We start from the raw sequence: 20,629 nt of genomic DNA, 5'->3' as shown, positions 1-20,629 counted from the left end.
GGTGGGCGCGGGGGCCCCGGGGGCCCGGCCCGGGAGAGGGGCCGGCGGGGCGCGGGAGGGCGTGCGAGAGGGGGAGCGAGGCCAGGGAGGGAAGCCGGGAGGGAGGGAAGGGCAGAGAAAGAGCCCGGGAAGAAGGAGGTGGCAGGCAGAGGAACGTATCGAAGAGAAATGTGTAGGTATCGGGAGCTCCCAGAAGGGTAACGCCACCGGTTTTCGGTTTTATTCTCTCTCGGGCGGGGAGGGGGTGGTCTGGGCTCTTTCTCTCGTCTTCCCGCTCCCCTCTCCGTGCGCCCCCACTCGTGGGCATCTCTTCGTTCTCTCCTTTCGAAACAACTGCAACTGGGAAGCACTGGGCACGTCTCGCCGGGGTGGCTTCCCCCTGTCATTTTCCAGCGGGGGGTGTGGTGGGGAAAGTAGGGGGGGCTCGGCTGGGCAGGGCTGAGGCTGGGCCATCTGTCCGTGCCCGGGCGTGTGTGGGAGGGAGTGGGGTGGGGGATGCGGGGCACAGGGGAGCCTGGCGGGGGTGTGCGGGGCGGGAGGGGGGGGGACGCAGTGGCTGAAGGGGCTGGATCCGGGCAGGGAGTTGTGCATCCCGAGAAGTTGGGTGAGCCGAGGGGCTGTGTGTGGGTGGGAGGCCCGCTGCTGAGCTGCGAGTGTGCGGTGTCCAGGGGTGCGGGGGTGTGGGGGTGCTGTGTGCTCACACGCCGGCCCTTGCTGTTTGGGTAAGTGTGGAGTAAAGGCCGAGCTGTGAGGCAAGTATGGCTGGGAGTTTGTGTGCGCGCGTGTGTGGTCCAGCCTGGAGGTGTGTGTGTGGGGGGGTTACAGCACAGTTGGGTGTTGAGGGAGAGAGCCCCGCCCCCCCTACTTCCCCCCCCCCCCCCGCCCCTCTCATCCCATTCACAGAACACGGCTTTCAGGACCCTCCTGGTCTCCTCCGCCTGTCGCCATGGCTGCAGGGAGGGGGTGGGAGGAGACAGTTGGGGCCTGCCCCTGCCCCTGCTGCTCCGGCTAACCCTCCACCTGCCCTTTCTCTCCCTTCCACAGGCTGGGCCCCATCCCCTGCTGCTCTGGGGGGCAGGGGCCGGAAGATGGTGGCCAATGAGGAGGGGGAGCGGAGAGAACTTGAGCCGGGGCCTCCCCTCCCCCATTTCCTCCTCGGTCTGTACACCCGCCTCTGGAAGGAGCTGGGGGATGGCTCCTGGGCCCAAGGTGGGGGAGGGGCCCTGCTGGCTGGTGAATCGCAAGGCCCGCTCTGGAAGGAGTTGGGGGTGAGAGCTGAGGGGATCTCGGCCCCAGCCCCAGCTCGTTTTCTTCCTAAGGAGAGCTCTGGGCGCTCCTTAGTGAAGAATCTTCCACCGGCCTCTCTGAAGCTGGCTGCGCCGTCCCGCCTTCACTCCTCTGCGCCCAGTTGTCATGATCCAGTTCCCAGCTGGGGCTGGTTTGCCTCGCACCGAGGCCTGGTGACTGACACTAGCGGGGCCTTCGTTTCTGTCATTGCAACTGTGCAAACCCTAGGACAGGGCCCCGTGTCTACAGATCCTGGAGGTGTGGGAGGAAGCTGGAAGGGGAAACCCGGAGGAAGGGCTCCTAACCGGAATCCTGCCCTCCGTGCCTCCTGCTGGTGGTGCAGTGCACCGGAGGGCATCTCCCAGTGGCAGCTCCATCCCCTGGAAGCCTTCACTGATCAGTGTGCCTGAGGAATCTCCCTCCAGCCTCTGGCCCTTTGGGCTGTACACATTTTACCAGGTCAGAGCTGGAGCTGGGCTGCTGGGACCACCGCTTTAGCCACCAGCGGCCAGTGGGGCTCTCCAGGTGCCCCTTCCTGGCAATCTTCCCGCTTTGGGTTTTGATCAGCCTCAGAATTGTTTATGCAGTGTTGAAGGCCCCTTGCCTGGGACAGGATGGGCAAGTCGTGAGTAAGGGGAGTCCGGGAACAACTCCAATTCTGATCTCATCACTTTTGAAAGCGCACCCCTTACGCTCAGTACAAGAGAGGAAATCACCATCCCAATTCTGTTCGATGGCTAATCCATAAGGTGGATATGAAGCCCTCAGAGGGGAGATGTTAGCTTCGCCTCTAGAGCTGGATGCTTCACTGTGCTACCTGGATCCCCAGGACTATACTGTTCCCCTAGAGGCCTAGAACTTCCCTTTATCCAAAGAGGAGAGAGCTTTCGAGTAGGGAAGACTAGAGTGTGCTGTCCTGGTCAGCAGGCTCCCCAAGAATAGAAGCTGGCAGAGATCAAATCCAGGGAAACACAGTTTCATGTGAGTGTACCCCCAAACTTTGAGGGTTGTTACCAGTCACTTCCAATTGAGTGCCAAGCTCAAGGTGTCCCTTTAGCTGCCTCCATGGACCCCCCCATGCACCCCAACACATTAAGAAAAAGGTAGTCTCTTCTGGGAAGGGTATGAGGAAGGAGGCCAAAGGAGAAAGGGAAAGAAAATTAAAGGGTTAGTACTGAGAGGGGAGAGAAGCTTTCGAAGATGCGAAGGGGCAGAGGGAGGCCAAGGGAGCTGAGTGGGCCGGGGCCTGGGAGAAGGGGCGAGGAGGCAGGGCCGGCATGCCTCTGCTGCGGGCCGGAGCTCTTTTCACATTGTGCTACTGTCTGCACCTACCACTAGCAGTGCAATGTTAAAAGGGCATCGGCCGTGTAGTGCGACCCAGCGCCGGCTGCCTCCTCTGCGTCAAGACTTCCTCTCCCATCTGGGCACCAATCAGCTATCCTGGTGAGAATTGGGGAAGCCTGTTAGTAGCCTCACTAATAGCTCACCTGTATGGAAACACCTCTGTGTGCTAGGCACTTCCTACTAATAACCTCTTGGCATCCCCATTTTACAGATGAAGAGACTGAGAGCCAGACAGGTTTAAGCAGTATGGCCATGGTTATACAGCTTTTAAACTGCAGAGCCTAGATATAACCTTGTCCTAAGTCTGACAGCTCACCCATCTTTTTGTAGACCTATCTGGAGAGATTTGAGTAGGTTCTGTCCAGGGAAGTTGCCGGAGTTGAGGGTTGGAAGGTTTTGATGCCACCTGCTGGTTGTAGGAGGGTATCTAAGCCTCAAACCTTTCAGAAGGAAGAGTTCCCAGTCCCTGCCTGGGGTTGACAGGTGCGTGGAGAAGGTTGGAGAATCACCGATAGGACCAAAGTAGACCTCCATGAGAAAATTGGATACGCAGGAAAGGAACTAGCCTGGAAGGACCGCTTGCTGGGGACAAGAACCTGTGTGTCCCTGGCGTTCTGCACCTGCAGCTCCTTCCCTGGTTCTTGGGGCATAAAAAGGAGCCCTCATCTCCACCTGTAGTTCCCAGCATGAACCTGCTGGGAAATACAGAGTATTTGATTATGGTGCTTATCCAGGGTACACCTGTGTGAGCATCCAATGTTTGGGCAGCACCCCCATGCCCTGACCCTAGAGACTCAATAGGATCCTTTGAGCCAGAGCGATTCCTTCCGGAGAGATTACAAAGAACTTGAGAGCAATAGCCATGCCATTTACTTCTCTGTTTTTCCCACAGTGACTAGTTAATAAGAAGTTGTGAAAGTCAACAGAATGGAGGGTGGAGAGGCAGATTTGGGGAGCTTTAAGAAGGTAGCTAATTTGTGCTTGATTTTCAGGGTTAGTGCTTGGGGCTTGAGAAGAGAAGCCTTCCTCAACTTTGGTAGGTGCCAGAAGTGGGACTGAGGGTCTCTGGGTTTCTGGATCTCTAGGTGTCACCAGGCACGCAGAAACCAGTGACAGGACAGAGCCTCCGAGGCCGCAGATGAGGGGCTGGCCATCATTCCTTCATGGCTTGTATTTGCCTTTTTCACACATCTCTGTATCTTCCACTTCTCCCTTTCTGCCCCAGCAGCCTCTCCATTCTGACATTGACCATGTTGTTTGGTTATACAGTTAGCTTCTGTCCCTTAACTATCTTCAACATCTTAACATCTCTGTTTGAACCTCTTCTCTGGGCACAAAACAGCTGTTTGATGATGTCACTCCACTCTTACGAATTTTTCAGTGTTTTCCCAATGCCCTTGGGATGAAATCTAGATCCCTAAATGATCTGTTTTCCTGTGGAAACTTCTATTCCCTCCTCAAATGAACTAAGCTCAAGCCTTGGCACACAGTTCTCTGTGTCTGAAGTATCCTCCCCTCCCCACGTCCCCTGTGCCCACCCAATGTCTCCTCCACGTACCTTCAGTCATCACTTCTGTCCAGTCTTCTTTGACTCTCACATATAGGCTGAGTCTCTGCCAGGAGCTCCCAAGCTTACTCCCCATCCCTGCTCAGAGCCTTGTTCCTGTAATTGTGTGGTTCTTGTTTGTCCTCCCACTAGATTGAAAGTCCCCCGCCCCCTCCCTGGTCAGGCCACGGCTGCCCTGCTGTCAATCGCATCTCCAGTGCATAACACAATGCCTGGCAGGTAACAGGTGCTCTGCAAAGATCTGCAACATCAATGAACGAATCTGGATAACGAGCTAGCTTACCAAAAATGATTTTTATGATGTGTACAGTCCTCCCTGTGGTTGTCGGTGGCCCAACAACAATGGGGATTTCACATCACTGCCAAAAAACGCACTTGAGTCGCAGGGTTGCACTGATGCTGTGATCTTGAGCTGTTCAGTTCCACTTTGTATCAGCTGCCAGGGCAGCGCCTTGCTTGATCGACTTTCCTTTCAGCCTTGAGTGTGGCCATGAGCTGACCCAAACATTTCAAGTCCAGGCTGAAAGGCAATGGGCCCAAGAACATCCTTGTTCAGGGATGGGCCTCTTCCAGGTGCCCAGTCCTGGACCCAAGCGCTACCTGATTCATTGTGAAGAGCTCTGGAAGAGGGGCTGTTTCACAAAAGCACTCGCTTCACTAAGTGAACCTCACCTGAACACCCGTCCCCTGGTTAAAGCGACTGCTGCCCTCTAGTGGCACAAAGGGACAGGTCTTGGAAGGTGCGTGTGACAGAATAGAGGTAAGGTCTGTGCATGGGAAGCCAAGTGAAAGAGGAGAAAGTGCCTCACAGTTGCTTTTCCCCTTTTTATTAAAAATAGACCCAAACACTTTATGTATCATACAAAAGTTTCGTTCGCTGGTGGCAGCCACGAGGAAGCCTGGCCCCGTGACACTGATGTCCTACCTCCCCTCCGAGGGACTGGGTCCCAGGGAGCAGTGGCTGGGCCTCAGAATGCCCTTACGGACTGCTCGCTCTGGGGGAGCTCGGGGGGAGGGGGGGCCTGTTCCACGGGCTGCTTCCCCCACCCCATGCCCTGGCGAAGGTTAGATATGCGAAAGTGCCTCTTTAGTGCCAAGATAAACTAACAAGTGGAGTAAAATGGAAACCCCCGTGATTCTTGTATTTCCCAGGGCCTGGGATCTGGGATTTCTCTCCTTCCACCCCCGAATCCTTTCTCCTACAAACGGGGGTGGGAAACTTCACCCTCAGAGACTCTGGTGTCTCGCAGTGTCTGAGGCCAGAATTTCACTCCCACTCAAACCCCCTCTCACCTGCTATTCTGTGGGCTGGGCTCTACCAGCCCCGAGCCTCACAGCTCCTCCATTCATTTAAAAAGAGGTCAGGGCAGAAACGGAGCCCCCTTTGGTCCTCTGCCTGATCCTATGCCCTGCCGTCACCTCCATTTTCAGGCTCTTAGGGCTAGAAGGACCTGCAACCAGCCCCTCTCCCCAGTTCTGGCTCTCCCTGACTGCTTGCTGCCCACTCCTGAGCCTTGAACACCCCTGGGGTACCCCAGACCCCTGTTCCAAAGGGGCCTGGGAGTGATGAGGTGGAGGCAGGGTCGGGGTTGTGGGAGCTGGGTTCCCCCCAGGGGTGGGGCAGTACTCATGCTGGTATGGACTGCTTGGCAGGGCCCGGGGATGGGTGTGGGGAGGGTGGGCATGCGGAGGAAGGGCACAGCCTGCCTGAGCCCCTCAGTCCCAGCCGTTGTCCTTCACCATGTGTGACATTTCAATGATGTACTTTCCCTCCTTGTACTTCTGGCTCGTCTCAAAAGCCTGCTCCTGGTGGAGGGGAAGCAGTGAAAGTAGGACAAAGTGGACCCCCTCCAAGAACTACTACTGCTGCACTACCCCTGGCATCCCCCCCCCCCGAGTCCCCCAACCCAACAACGATCTCCCTCTTGCCTCTGGGGGTCATGCAAAAATCTGGCTGTGTGGTCAGGGGGTGGGGACAGAGGGGGGCAGCTCAGTTTTCCACTTTGGGGGGTGGCCCTCTCTCCAGGCACTTACGTATTTCCAGCCCAGCGTGGTTTTGCAGTTCTCACAGAAAATATCAGCTACCGAGTGCAGCCCCGTGAGCAGGAGGCGCTGTTCGGCTGGTCCACAGCCCACGTTGACCCTGTCCCGGGAAACAGGAAGGACCCGGCCCCAGAGGAGTTGCTCCGTCAGTTCAGCCCCCAAACAGACCAAAGGAACTTCCATCTGGAGACCGGTGAGCCCTGCCCGACTGGAAGCCCCTGCCGGCCAGGGCCCGGGCCTTCCCTCTCCAGTTCTGCCCAGGCTCTCCATGGGAGAACTGTGGACCAAGTCTCTGGACCCCTTTGCCAAAGCAGAAGGTACAAGGCCACCTGCTGATGGCTCGCCTCCCCTTTCCACCCTGGAGGATTATTCAGAAGTGCGCGCGCACGCATACACACAGAGAGATGGACTCACACGGAGTTAAACAGGTAGGCTCGGCCATGGCTCCCTTGGAAAGACTGTGGAGACACGGGACAGACGGTGACTGCCGGGTAGCCCTCGGCCCCGCCGCCCGAGTCCCCTAGGGGCGAGGAAGAGCGCAGGTGGCCGTTGTGGCCTCTCCCCCAGGTGAGTTTGGACAACCCTGGTGGGAGCCGGTGGGGAGGAGTGGCGGGTCCCCCGCCCTGCTCGGCGTACCTTGGAAATGAGCTCCTCGTGTTTGGCCAGGTGCGCCCGGCAGTGCACGCAGCTGTAGGTGCGGTGGCAGCGGGGCAGGTAGCTGCGGAACGTCTTGGCAGGGAGGCACGCAGGGCCCGGACCCGGGTCGCAGCTGGGCATGACGGGCTGGAGGACGATGCCCTGGCGGGCCGGAGGGGCTGGCGCCGTGCAGCCCCCACACAGTCGGTCGCAGGTGAAGCAGCGGAGCAGGTTGGCTAGAGCCGTGTTTCAGGGCAGGAGAAAGGTGGGGGGGCTGCCCGGCCAGGGCCCCCCCAGACGTGAACCAGATAGAAATGGAAGTCACCTGGGAAGAGTGGAGAGTGCATCAGGAGAGCCCTTCCCGAGGGGCAGCCCTCCCCTGCCCCTGCCTCCCCCATCACCATCAACCCCCTGCAGTGGGCCAGTCCCCCCCCCCCTGGATTCCAGGCCTTCGGTGCCACAGCCTGGGAAGTGCTGTCTTTCCCTCCAGGGGCGGGAGTGGCCTCCACCATTTTCCACCGAGAGCAGCCTGCTGGTGCAAATGCTGCCACGGGAGCAACCTCATCTGCGAGTGCTCTCTCCTGGGTTGCGGCTCTTTTGTGAGGGTCTGCAACCCACGTGTGCCCCGGGAGGCTCAGGTTCAGAGCCAAGTACAAGTTGGGGGAGCCTGGTGGTGTTTCTCTCAGGTGGCCTCCATTTGCAATACAATTGGTCCTTCATGCGTTTCTTGTGGGAGATAGGCCAGCTGGCGGGCAAGTACACAAGCGCTGCTCAGCCCTTTTCCAGGCCTGGGGTCCTGCACTCCGGAACTAGAACTTCATGGATGTCTCTTTTGGTACCGACGACCTCAGACGTGGCTGTTCGCCCAGTCCTGCCCTTCGGTCCGCTCCTTCCAGCTCCGAAGCAGCAACTGGCCATTTTCTGAGCTTCTGAGCCCCTTGCTCTGGCTGTGCTGCTCTAACTGTTGCCTTAGCCTCCGTTAAAGACGTGGACATTTGGCCCATGGAGAGAATATCTTTCCTTCAGGCACACCTGACAGCAGGAAGCAATGGGACATGGGGATCACTTCGGGGAGGGTGGCCCTCCTGGGCTGGGTGACGCGCTGTGGGAGCAGCGCCCACGATGGGCAGTGGAAATAGAAGTGAGGGATTCTTGTCTTCAGAGCCTATGCTTTGGGGTACAAGGCAGAGAATGTTTCCACCTTCTGCCAGGGTCAGGGACAAACAGCAGTGACTTGTGGGTGACAGTAGATAAAGTAATTGCTGGTTTCTGGTTAGGAATGGTGAGGAGGTTGCTGGTATCTGCCCAGACTCCGGTCCCCAAGTGACTGAGAGGCAGAGGATAAGAAGGGAGGTGTCTCCTGTTGGCTCTGATAAGGCTTCTCCTTCATGGGGCCTTCAGGCCTGTTGTGGGTGATTTAGCGCAAGTCCAGTTCAGAGGTGCCAGCTGGGAGCTCTGGCAAGCCAAGGCCACTAAGCAGAGCAAGGACAGTGTGGCTGTGAGTGGCCAGGGCAAACAGGCCCTCAGTACGTCCTCTGTGGTGGCCAGTGTGTTGCCGGGGGCTGCCAGACAGCCTCTCCACAGAACCCCCAACAGAGCCCATCTTCAGTTTGAGGGCCTCTCCCCGTGGCTGGGCCCCAGAAAGACACCTTGAGCTGGGTTCAGGGTGACATTGGTCTGTGGCCGTCGGGAGACTGGGCCCTCCTCACCAGCGTCCACTTCCCAGGTCTGCCTTCAAACTTTGCCTGAGTTACCCCTGCTGCGCTCTACCTAAGTGCACCTGCAAGGGGGCCGGCCAGGTCCCTGCTCTGTAGCTCCTTCCCCAGCCTAAGTCACGCCTCCCTCCCTCTCTCTCCCCTGCTTCCGCATCAGGCCAAAGAGAGGCTGCACAGAAGGCCAAAAGAATCACTCTCGGTGGTTGGGGGGGCGGGGGAGGGGAGTTGGGGAGTTGGGGTCATCTCTTCCCCGGCTCAGATCGCAGGGAGAAGCAAGTTTGGCAAATGACGGAAAAAACAAAGGCAAGCTGAGTGTTAGGGAGAGGATATTCCCCCAAGTGAGATGGGGCTGGACCGTGGGAGGTAGGGAGAGGGAGGGCTGGTGGAGGGGGGCGCAGGCGGTGTGCTGAGCAACCAGTGCTGACAGCAGAGGCGCCCAGGCAGAGGCTCGAGGAACCAGGTGCGAATCCTGGGCCTGGGGGTGGGGGCGGTATGGGGGGCGGACACAACACCTGCTCACAATGGATTTTCTCATCTCCTCGGAGGTTTCAGCCCTCCCCCACCCCCCCGCCGGGCTGGCGTTCTCGGTATGGTATGGTCCAAATAATCAGCAGCGCAGCCAGCTCCCGGGCGGGCTTTGGGGGTCTGCATCAGCAGCAAAACAATAAACAGTGAGGCCTGATGCAGCAGCCAAAAGTTGCCGGGAAATCTAAGTGCGGGAACCGTCAGGAGCTCGGAGAGGGATGAAGGAGCTGAGAGAGGAGCAGAGGCAGCGGGGAGGGGGAAGGGAGGACAAAGGGTGGATGAATAATGCTTTTGCAATGGGGAGAAAGCAACACGCAGCAGGAGGAGGAAATTTGCAAAGGGAAAAAAATTCATTTGGAGAAGGGCTGCCCCCTCACCTTGAGGTCTGCTCCAGAGATCTCCGTCTATCTCTCTCTCTCTCAATCTCTCAATCTCTCTGCTCACTCTTCTCTCTTCTCTTTCCGCTCCTTCAATGGGGAAGGGGATGGGGGCGGGGGAGAGTAATTAGGGGCTCGAGACTGGGCTGCCAGGCTGGCCAGCTGCTGGGGGGCCAGAGGTTGTCTCCGTCTGTACCTCGGTCTGTGGGTGAATGTAGCTGTGTGTTGTGGAACTGCATCATAACACTGTGAGTCATCCATCCCCCCACCCCCTCACCTCCCACGTCAGAGCAGGGCTGGGAGACACAGGAGGCGGGTCGGGAGGAAGGGAGGGGGCAGGCAATGAGGGATGGGGCTAGGAGAGGGAGCTAGCAGGGTGGGAGCTGAGGGACCGGTCGGAGCAGAGGATGCAGGAGGAAAGGCTGGTGGCCGAGGAGGAAGGCAGCGTGGCCAAGGAGGAGACAGAAGGAACCTGGAGGAAGGACAGGACTAGCAAGGATGGAGTATGTATGGGCAGCAGGGCTGGAGGAAAGGAGGTGGCCAGACAGTGACAGTGAGGAATGGATGCAGAGAGTTAGGCGTGTGCACACACATTCAAGATGATATATTTCCAATCTCAGCTCGGATGCCAGCCCTGATGCAGGGAAAAGAAAGACATATTGTCACATAGGGCAAACTGTGCTGCCAAGCTTGTACCGGCTACCTCCAAGCCTCAGTTTAATGCCCCTGCAGGGGTCACAGATGAGATATGACATCTCACAAGCAGGAACCTCTTCTCAGCTACCTCTAAGTTACTTGTGCTTTCTGGACAGAGACACCCACATTACATAAGTTCTCTAACGGGCTGTAAACTTTCTGAGAAACGTCCTCTGGGAAACTCCGCTCTGCATCCCAGGACTGCAATGCCTAGCGTAGAACCCCGCATCCAGAAGATGATCAGGAAACAGCAGTGGAGCTGCATCTTCAGACGTCGTCTGAGTGTCTGGCTTTGGTTTCAGAGACATCGGAATTTGAATCCCAACTCTGCCAATATGCTCACCAGGCAACACTGGGCAGGTTACTGATCCTATTTGTGCTTCCAGGTTTCCTCTTCTGCTAAATGAAACTCATGACATTTACCCCATGGGGCTGTGAAATAAGGTGAAGGAAGATATAAACACCTGAAAAGTGCCTGGCATGCGAAATAACAGTAGTTATTGTTATTTCAAAAATAGTGTGCTCGACTTAATATTCTTAAACCCAGAGAGGATTTACTCTTAAATTCTGAGCTCTCAAGAGACACATAGCAACTGGATAGCTTAGAACTTACATCTCTCTGTGCTATTTTTTTTTCTATCAGCTTCCAAGCGTTTTTCATTTGACTCAGATTCTATTTCTCACGTAGTGCTGCCCTGTGCATATCTCTAAAGTATGTGGGCACAGAACACATTTTCTAAGATTAAAAAAAAAACCCCAACTTCTAACAGAGGCTAACATCTAGAAAGTGACGTGTGACAAAGATAGGGACTTAGAAAGGACAGCTTGTGGGTGGTTTGTCTTTTCACATGCAAGGAAGCAAAGAGTAGGGAAATGTGGGTAATGGGAGGCATTGCTAGCTGGGTATGAAAAAATAAAAGGAATGCTGAATATTGAATCAGCGAAGATTCTGGGGTTTGAGGTAAATTCTGAAAACACAGTTCAGGTGCCTTGGGTGATATCACCAGAGGTTTGGAAGTGAGAGACAGAACTGGGTAAAGAAAGAAGTGTTGCTGTGTGGGCAGCAGATGGGAAAGAAAAGCGGAGGGAGGCATTTGAGGAACCATTCTTCGGAGAAATGATAGAAGCCGAAAAGGGTAGGTGAGTAGTTGTTAGGGCAAGGATTGAAAGTTTGGGAGCAAAAAGGATAGCAATGAATTTAACGCAGGAAGAAAACGATCAAGGATTTCGCTGGAGAATGAAAAAGACATACGAGGACAGTATTTTTGGGGGTGGGGTGGAGATGACAGGAGCGCTCTGTGAAAGATGAAAAGTGAGAGTCTAGGCAAGCATGAGCGCTCTAAATGTTGTGCTTTCACTTTGAGAAGTGAAATGGAGACAGTATAAAGGAGGAGAGGGGTTTCTTTGCCCGAAATTCAGCTTGAGATGGCTATACAGTATCCAAATAAAGATGACCTTCAGATAATTGGGAGGAATTGCCTCAAAGGAGAGAGTGTGGAGGCGAAGAAACAGAACTGGGAGGTAGCCTTCAGGGAAACAGGAGAGGTTGTGTTCATTCTGGGAGAAAATTTGCAAATAGGATCCTGGAACTGAATTTCTGAAGAATGGTGAAAGATCATGGGACACGTATTAGGTCACCAGAGAGCTAGTGCATTGTCGTGGTGAATGAATGAATTAAAGCAAACCATTAAAGAAAAAGCTGTGAGCAGTGAGGATGGCACTGTTAACCACATGATTGGTAGGGTAGGAACAGTGTGAAAAAGGCAACCCAGAAAATCATCCCAGGCTTCTGGATCTGGATTAACCATGGTAACCGGACTGAAGAAAAACCTCATCTGTAAAATGGGGACAACAATTTCAGTATATTCACAGGATTCTTGTGATGATTAAGTGAATGTACACCTGTCCAGCCCCTTGAACAGTACCTGGCGTCTAACACTATATATGTGTTTGCTTATATATGTGTCTGCTATTATAATGGGGTTTCAGTCCTAGCTTGGGCAAGTCCCTTCATCTACCTTAGTCGCCTTCCTCATCTAAAAGCGTAGATAATAAAACTGACTTTACAGGGTGCCTGTGAAAGTAGTGAAAAGGGCTTTGAAAAATTTAAACTACTGTACAGACGGATGGCATTATTAGTGCTTCCCCTCCTCAACCTATAAAACTTAAAAGCTGATATCAAATGCTCTGTTACCAACACTGTGCTTAGTACTTTACATGTATTATCCCATCCAATCTTGAAAACAACTTTAAGAAGTTGAGTACTGTTATTATCCCTATTTTAGACAAGAAACTGGTCTCAGAGAGTTTAAGCCTGATTTGCCCAAGGTCACCCAGCGAGAAAGTGGCAAAGCAGAGCACAGGCTCCCGAAAGCCCAAGCTTCCGAGCATCACAGACGCGGCCCAACCTGTTGCCTGCGGGGCCCCGGGGAGAGGGTGGGTGCTTAAATGGTTGGCACGGTGTAACCATCGGGGATTCAGGGAGAGAAAGAGTCCCTAACAGAACCCCCCACGCAATAGGAGAGACGTTGTTGGGTAATGACTGACCTAGAGAGTAACTGGAAGAATTTCTTGGGTTGTTATATCTTTTATTAAAACAAAAACAAAAAAATCTTAATGCTCTCTAGGTGCCACGCACTGTGCCCAGCTGGCCTCGGACAAACTGTTTTCCTCCACTTTCCTTACTCTCAGATTTCCTCGTGTTCCACCTGGGGTTTTGCTCATTTCCCCACCTCCTGGCTTGTGGTCCCGGCGAGCAGACGGTCGTGGGACCCAGAGGGTGAACCTACCCTCGCTTCCCGCCGCCCTTCCCCTGGCCAGGCGGCAGGTGAGCCGAAATTCTGGCGCGAGAGATCGCCGCAGCCGCGCCTCGGCAATGATTGGCTCCTCGGCGGGTCTCCGCCCCGCGCGGGGCGTAACCGCCACGCCTCCTACACCCCTGCTCGCCGGCTTCGCAAACAATACAGGCCACCGCTCCTCCCACCTTTGGCGTCACGAGCAAAACAATTATTTAACTACAACTCCCAGAAGGCCGAGAGGCCGTTCCGGCACAACTACATATCCCAAGGGACATCGCGCGACCGCGGTTCCTCCATTGCGCAAGTGCGGAACCGCTTTTGTTTCCGGCTTGGAACTGGGCCAGCGTGGCGTGTAGTTGAGTTTAAGTCCGGCCGGGGCCTCCTCCGTGTGCCGATTTGGGTTCGTGGCTGTGCAGGTGAGTTAATAAGCTCAGGAATGCAACCGTCGCCCCTTTGGGGTCTGGACAGATTTCGGCGTCTGGGGGTGCCGGGACATATAGATGCTGGACTTGGAGCTGCGGTTCGGGATCGGAAATCATTCGTCTTTACTTCTCGGCGTTTTCTAGTTTACGAAGTAACTTTATTCCCCTCCAACAGTCCCCAAAACAACACTTTGTGAGAGGAAGTGTAAGTGACTCCAGGTGACAGCTGAGGAAAAAGTTCAGAGAGATTAGGTGATTTGCATAAAGCCACTAGTAGTTGCTGAGTGGGGCCTTAATGGTGTTTCCAAGTCCAAACCCCGTATTCTTCTCTGCTTTGCATCCAGATTGCAGACACCTTTCTTGTTGAATAAGAGAGTGGGGAAGTGAGCATCAGTTGCCTTCTCAAGTCGAGTATCCCGTAGTGATGAAAGGAGCGATAGAGGTGATATAATCAAGTCTTAAGTCTCTCTGGATGAAGTTTTCTTATGTCTGAGCCATTTATTTACTCGGTGTCGTCAAAAGGTGCTTACGGGTTGTCAAGCCCTATTCTAGATACTAGAGATACAGCAGCAGACCAAACTCCCCAACCCTTACAGTCCAGTGGGGATAGGCGGACAGTAAATATATAGTGAGACAGGTGGTGATCACAGGGAAAGAGAAAAAATAAAGCAAGGTAAGGAGGAATACCTATTGGAGGATTTTGAACAGTGTCCTAAATTCGGTTTAGATCTCATCATCCCTTTGTGTTCCAGGCATAGCAGCTACACAGGAAAGATGGGAGAGGAGGCCAATGATGACAAGAAGCCAACAACTAAATTTGAACTAGAGCGAGAAACAGAACTTCGCTTTGAGGTGGAGGCATCTCAGTCAGTTCAGTTGGAGCTGCTGGCTGGGATGGCAGAGATCTTTGGCACAGAGCTGACCCGAAACAAGAAATTCACCTTCGATGCTGGTGCCAAGGTGGCTGTTTTCACCTGGCATGGCTGTTCTTTACAGCTGAGTGGCCGCACCGAGGTGGCTTACGTCTCCAAGGACACTCCGATGTTACTTTATCTCAACACTCATACAGCCTTGGAGCAGATGAGGAGGCAGGCGGAGAAGGAAGAAGAGCGGGGCCCCCGGGTGATGGTAGTGGGCCCCACCGATGTGGGCAAGTCCACAGTGTGCCGTCTCCTGCTCAACTATGCAGTGCGTTTGGGCCGCCGTCCCACTTACGTGGAGCTGGATGTGGGTCAGGGCTCTGTTTCTATCCCTGGTACCATGGGGGCCCTGTACATCGAGCGGCCAGCAGATGTTGAAGAGGGATTCTCTATCCAGGCCCCTCTGGTCTATCATTTTGGGTCCACAACTCCTGGCACCAACATCAAGCTTTATAACAAGGTCAGAGCCAGAGCCAACGTGGGATGGAGGGAAGGGCTGCTATCAGGATAGGAAGCTGTGCCAAAGTGTGCTAATTAAAACCGCCTATGGCCATTCTTTGCTCTCTCTCGGCTGGTTTTAACTGCCAGATGATTTTGGAAAAGTCCATTTCAAATATAAGTCAACCTCTGAGTGTTAAATGAGTCTGTGGCCCTGTTCTTAAGTAATTAACTCAGTTTCTACTTAGTACATGAAACAATAAACGGAAGAAGCAACATAGAAATGAAATCCATGTTAATGAGGTTAGAACCACATTAAGAATGTTACTTTTTTTTAATGTTTATTTTTGAGGAAAAGAGACAGTGTGAGCGGGGAAGGGGCAGAGAGAGAGAGGGAGACAGAATCTGAAGCAGGCTCCAGGCTCTGAGCTGTCAGCACAGAGCCTGAGGCGGTGCTCAAACTCCTGGACCGCAAGATCATGATCTGAGCCACCTAGGTGCCCCAAGAATGTCATTTTTTCTTGTACCTAAGAACCACTTATTTTATGTAAATAGGAGTTTGTTAGCTTTGTGGTTTTTTCCCTCACCTTAATGCTCTCTTTTGCAGATTACTTCTCGTTTAGCGGATGTGTTCAACCAAAGATGTGAAGTGAACCGAAGGGCCTCTGTGAGTGGCTGTGTCATTAATACCTGTGGCTGGGTCAAGGGCTCTGGTTACCAGGCCCTGGTGCACGCAGCCTCAGCCTTTGAGGTAGATGTGGTTGTGGTTCTGGATCAAGAGCGACTGTACAACGAACTAAAACGGGACCTGCCTCACTTTGTACGCACTGTGCTGCTCCCTAAATCTGGGGGTGTGGTTGAACGCTCCAAAGACTTCCGGCGGGAATGTAGGGATGAGCGTATCCGTGAGTATTTCTATGGATTCCGGGGCTGTTTCTATCCCCATGCCTTCAACGTCAAGTTTTCAGATGTGAAAATCTACAAAGTCGGGGCGCCCACCATTCCAGACTCCTGTTTGCCTTTGGGCATGTCTCAGGAGGACAATCAGCTCAAGCTGGTGCCTGTGACGCCTGGCCGAGACATGGTGCACCACCTCCTGAGCGTTAGCACTGCTGAGGGCACAGAGGAGAACCTTTCTGAGACGAGCGTGGCCGGCTTCATCGTGGTGACCAGCGTGGACCTGGAGCACCAAGTGTTTACTGTTCTCTCTCCAGCCCCCCGCCCACTGCCCAAGAACTTCCTTCTCATCATGGACATCAGGTTCATGGATCTTAAGTAGAGATGAGCAGGAAGCCTTGCTGCCTGGGACATAGAGATCTGGGCGCCACCAAGGGCAGATGGGCTGTGGTATGGGAATCTGTTGAGCCGGCAAGTAGTGAACTAGTAGAAAGCCGTTTCTACCTCTTGAGTTTGGTGGTAACCTAACTCTTCTAATCTTGAACCAAATGGAAAACGAAGAGAATATAATTGGTTTCTTGGGTCACCTCAGGTGCCATTTGAAATTCTCTGAGGCCCTGGAGCATCCCATTTCAGCCGCTGTACTACTTGGTGGACTAATTTTTAGGAGGAATTTTTTTTAAATTATCACTCCTTTATATTCTGTATATAGTATTTGTTATCCCATTTATCCAGGATGAAAGATTTAATCAGGAGGTCTCGTTCAAATAAAGTTTAAACTTGGAAAATTTTAATAAATAGTTTTGCCATATCACAGAGGTTGGTATGATTTGTAAAAAAACAAAACAAAAACAAAAACAAAACCAACTCCCCCTAAGCACTATGGAAATATCACTGGAATGAGTTCCTGCTAAACTCTTAAGAGGAGCGGAAGGCCAAGAGCCCACTGTGAGGCAAGCAAGTGAATTTTTATAATGGTTCTTCCCTTCCCTCATAGGTAAATAGATGCTGAATCTGTTGTCCGTGCTGGTTTACTATAATGAGCTGAAGTGGCTGGTGATCCACTTGGACTGAGATTTCTGGCTTATTTTTCAGGCGTAGCTCATTTGTTCTCAGCTGCAGTTGTCTTTCCTGTTGTCTGTCCGAGTGGAACTAGACCCTAGGTTCAAGTGTAAGAAGCTGGGAAAGCCCATTCTCTGATTTCTTGCAAATTATTTGTGTTCCTAGTTTGGATTTGAGTAAATATCTGATGCCCTTCATTCCTTCTTTCCATGACATCTCTATTGAGTAACTGCTATTTGCCATTGTGGATGGGGAACAACATAGACAAAGTCTTACAGAGCTTACATAGAATGAACAACAACAAAAAAACCAGTGCTATGCAAAGACTTACAATTGGGTGATCTGAGACAGAGTAACTAGGGACACTGCTTTAGACTGGTTTCTCAGGAAAAGTCTCCCTTGAGCACATTTGGCGTTAAGACCTGAATGGCTATGCGAGACAGGGCCAGAATCTTTCTGGTGGAGGAAACCGTGCAAACCGCTAAGAAAGGAAAAAACTTTTGTGTTTGATGAAGGGAGAGGTTGGTGTATCGGGGAAGCTTGGTAAAAATTGAAGTGGAGGGGGCAGCAGAGACCAGATAATGTAGGGATGTAGGGCTTTTGTAATCCAAGAGCAGTGGCAAATGATGGGGGAGGGGGGTCTTAGTTCCTTCCAGCTGCTGTAACAAAATGGCACAGACTAGATAGCTTATAAACACCAGAGATTTCTCACAGTTCTGGAGGCAGGAAAGTCCAAGGTCAAGGCACCAGCATGGTCCTGCTGTGATGATGGCTCTCTTCGGTGTTGCAGACTGCCTACTCCTAGCTACGTCCTCACATTGCAGAAGAGCTGGGGATGCACTGTAGAGCCTCTTTTACAAAGGCACTAATCCCATTCACAAAGGCTTTACATTCATCTAAGTATTTCTCAAAGGTCCTACCTCCTAATACCGTCATCTTTGGGGCTTAGTATTTCAACATAATTTTGGGGGGACATAAACATTTAGAACAAAGCAGGTGGTTAAACAGAGGAATGACCTGATTTTGAATAGATCATTGCTGTGTGGATAATGGATTATAGAGGCAAGAGTTAGGAGCTAGGATACAAGTTAGGAGACTTGTGGTAATTTCATTGTGAGAATTGATGGGAGGTTAGACTAGTGGAAGTGGAATTGGTGAGTAGATTGCCTTGGAATGTTTTGGAGGTAAGACAGGACTTGGCTGATGGAAGTGGTGGGGAAGAGAAAGTGGAATCAAAGCTGATGTCTGTATTTCTTACTTGAGTAGCTAGATTAGATACGAGATTGGGGAAATTCAGGGAGGGAGGTGGGGATATCAAGAGTCCTACTTTAGTAACATTAAGTGTCAGCTGTCTATTAGTCATCCATACGGAGATGCTGGGCTGACAGAAACAAGAAGCTGTAAGGTTTGGGGAAATTAGGGGTTAAGGTTCATGGGAGCTGTTGGCTTATGAAGGGTATTTAAGGCAGTAGTAATGGATGAAATTCTTTAGGAAACGTGTAAATGGAAATTAGGAGGCAGATGGATTTTCAGGGCACTCCAAACATAAGAGGCATAATGGGAGCTAGCAGAGGAGACTTGGCTGGGATCTGGAAGCCTGGAGGTCAATATTGACCTTATAAGTGTAGTTTTGGAATGGTGGAGATAAAAGTCCTGTTGAAATATATGTATTATTGAAAAAATAATATGAACTGGAGCAGTAAAGATAACATCTATAAACAACTTTCACAAAGCTTTGCTAAGAAAGAGGGGCCTGATGTAGGGTTAAGGGAGTTTTTGTTTTCTTTTGTTTTAGCTGGGATGACACAGCATATCAGCAGACTAGAGGGAGAGAATTTAATGATGGGTATGGGAATCTTCTCGACACCCTTCTGTTTTTTTCTGTGGTTCAAATACAAGGTCAGAGAAAAAATCCGGAAGGAAATGCAGGAGTAAAGGGGGATCCAGAGCACAATGGGAGAAAGTGCTTTAACATAATCAGAGACTTCTCATAAGGACAGGAGGGAAGATAGCAGTATTTAAACAGAAAGAGGATGGGGTGCTGACTGGCTCAGTTGGAAGAACACGTGACTCTTGATCTCAGGGTGTGACTTTTTTTTTAATAGTTTATTGTCAAATTGGTTTCCATATAACACCCAGTGCTTTTCCCTACAAGTGCCCTCCTCCATCACCACCACTTCTTTTCCCCCTCCCTCCCTCTGCAACCCTCAGTTCGTTTTCAGTATTCAATAGTCTCTCAAGTTTTGCATTCTCCCCAACTTTCTTTCCCTCTTCCCCTCCCCATGGTCCTCCATTAGGTTTCTCCTCTTCTCCTGTTAGACCTATGAGTGCAAACATATGGTATCTGTCCTTCTCTGCCTGACTTATTTTGCTTAGCATGACACCCTCGAGGTCCATCCACTTTCCTACAAATGGCCATATTTCATTCTTTCTCATTGCCATGTAATAATACTCTATATATATATACCACATCTTCTTGATCCATTCATCAGGTGATGGACATTTAGGCTCTTTCCATGTTTTGGCTATTGTTGACAGTGCTGCTATGAACATTGGGGTACATGTGCCCCTATGCATCAGCACTTCTGTATCCCTTGGGTAAGTCCCTAGCAGTGCTATTGCTGGGTCATAAGGGAGTTCTATGGATAGTTTTTTGAGGAACCTCCACACTGTTTTCCAGAGCAGCTGCACCAGTTTACATTGCCACCAACAGTGTAGGAGGGTGCTCAGGGTGTGACTCTCGATCTCAGGGTCGTGAGTTCAAGCTTCAGGCTGTGTATAGAGATTACTAAAAAAATAAAAATGAAAATGAGATCTTTGGTTTTGGTACTGAAAGGGCATTTGTCTCTGTGCCTAAATCCAAGGGTAGTAGTTTGTTTTTGTCTGCCTGTTTAATTTTTTTTAAGTTTATTTTGAGAGAAAGACCATGCCAGAGGGGCAGAGAGGGAGAAAGAGAATCCCAAGTGGCCAAGCAGGCTCTGCACTGTCTGTGAAGAGCCCAACGCGGGGCTCCATCTGACTAACTGGGTGGGATCACGACCTGAGCCAAAACCAAGAGTTGGAGGCTTAGCTAACCGAGTGATCCAGGCGCCCCTGCCTGTTTACCAGTAAGTTGAACTAAAACTGACCTTGTAGTTTGCCGTCTATCAGCATGAGAAGATGTAAAGGACTGGAAAAGTATACGCTAGAAAAAACCGTAAGATGTTATGTGGGATATATAGCAAATTAATTTATTTGGAGTTTGGGCGGTCTGGATACCCCATTGTTTTAGCCTAGATTTTACTGTGCAGTAGATTTCAGAAGAGGCTGGTATTTTAATTAATTTATTTACTTAACATTTTAAATTTATTTTTGAGAGGGAGAGACAGAGTGTGAATCGGGGAGGGGCAGAGAGAATGAGACACAGAATTGGAAGCAGGCTCCAGGCTTTGAGCTGTCAGCACAGAGCCCGATGCGGGGCTTGAACCCACAAACCGTGAGATCATGACCTGAGCCGAAGTCAGATGCTTAACCGGCCGAGCCACCCAGGAGCCCCAAAAGTGCCTGGTACTTTAAACCTTATGTTCTACTAAACATCCTTTCTAGGATATATCTTGCATGACCCTAAAAACAAACTGGACAAGAAAATGGAATCTCATCTAAACCTTGGGGTTAATGATTATGCCACCATTAGTGCTCCTCTGGATACGAGGCTGGCATGCAGTAGTCCAGTGTTCTAGGGGAGCTTCAGCCGTGTGGTTGGTTGGTGGCAGATGTAATTTTTATTTTCATTTGGCAGTGTCTAGCTAAAAGACAACTGACAGGTTCTTAGACTGTTGAAAGTAGGAAAAGAAAGATGCCTAATTTGTGAAGTTGGGGAAATGAAGTCTTAAAATCCAAGACAACTATGTAGAAAAGTGAAA

The 20,629-nt window shown here is 51.7% G+C and overlaps 2 protein-coding genes across 2 annotated transcripts; one reads left to right on the top strand and one right to left on the bottom strand.

Moving 5' to 3' along the window:
- Nucleotides 1–4,473: 4,473 nt before the first annotated feature.
- YPEL4 (yippee like 4) lies at nucleotides 4,474–9,722 on the bottom strand. The gene is made up of 5 exons (XM_029956808.1): nucleotides 9,495–9,722; nucleotides 6,878–7,202; nucleotides 6,656–6,699; nucleotides 6,233–6,341; nucleotides 4,474–6,004 (listed from the first exon to the last, which is right to left on the bottom strand). Exons 2-5 carry the CDS (start codon nucleotides 7,016–7,018, stop codon nucleotides 5,915–5,917), a joined length of 384 nt encoding a protein of 127 aa, XP_029812668.1. The 5' UTR covers nucleotides 7,019–7,202; nucleotides 9,495–9,722; the 3' UTR covers nucleotides 4,474–5,914.
- A 3,584-nt stretch (nucleotides 9,723–13,306) lies between these two features.
- Nucleotides 13,307–16,481, top strand: CLP1 (cleavage and polyadenylation factor I subunit 1). Its single transcript, XM_029956911.1, has 3 exons — nucleotides 13,307–13,404; nucleotides 14,163–14,790; nucleotides 15,376–16,481. Exons 2-3 carry the CDS (start codon nucleotides 14,185–14,187, stop codon nucleotides 16,045–16,047), a joined length of 1,278 nt encoding a protein of 425 aa, XP_029812771.1. The 5' UTR covers nucleotides 13,307–13,404; nucleotides 14,163–14,184; the 3' UTR covers nucleotides 16,048–16,481.
- Nucleotides 16,482–20,629: the final 4,148 nt, after the last annotated feature.

The sequence above is a fragment of the Suricata suricatta genome, chromosome 11, assembly GCF_006229205.1.
Source record: "Suricata suricatta isolate VVHF042 chromosome 11, meerkat_22Aug2017_6uvM2_HiC, whole genome shotgun sequence".
In the NCBI taxonomy this organism is placed as follows: domain Eukaryota; kingdom Metazoa; phylum Chordata; class Mammalia; order Carnivora; family Herpestidae; genus Suricata; species Suricata suricatta.
Note: the sequence above shows the minus strand (reverse complement) of the source record. Positions and strands in the feature narration are given on the sequence as shown.

What these genes read in the sequence shown, in the direction of transcription:
- YPEL4 (XM_029956808.1), bottom strand. Translation starts at nt 7,018, where the DNA reads ATGCCCAGCTGCGACCCGGGTCCGGGCCCTGCGTGCCTCCCTGCCAAG. An exon ending in ACGAGGAGCTCATTTCCAAG is followed by an intron (nt 6,700 to 6,877) that starts GTACGCCGAGCA and finishes GTGTCTCCACAG; the next exon opens with TCTTTCCAAGGGAGCCATGG. An exon ending in GCCTACCTGTTTAACTCCGT is followed by an intron (nt 6,342 to 6,655) that starts GTGAGTCCATCT and finishes TTCCCGGGACAG; the next exon opens with GGTCAACGTGGGCTGTGGAC.
- CLP1 (XM_029956911.1), top strand. Translation starts at nt 14,185, where the DNA reads ATGGGAGAGGAGGCCAATGATGACAAGAAGCCAACAACTAAATTTGAA. An exon ending in ACATCAAGCTTTATAACAAG is followed by an intron (nt 14,791 to 15,375) that starts GTCAGAGCCAGA and finishes TCTCTTTTGCAG; the next exon opens with ATTACTTCTCGTTTAGCGGA.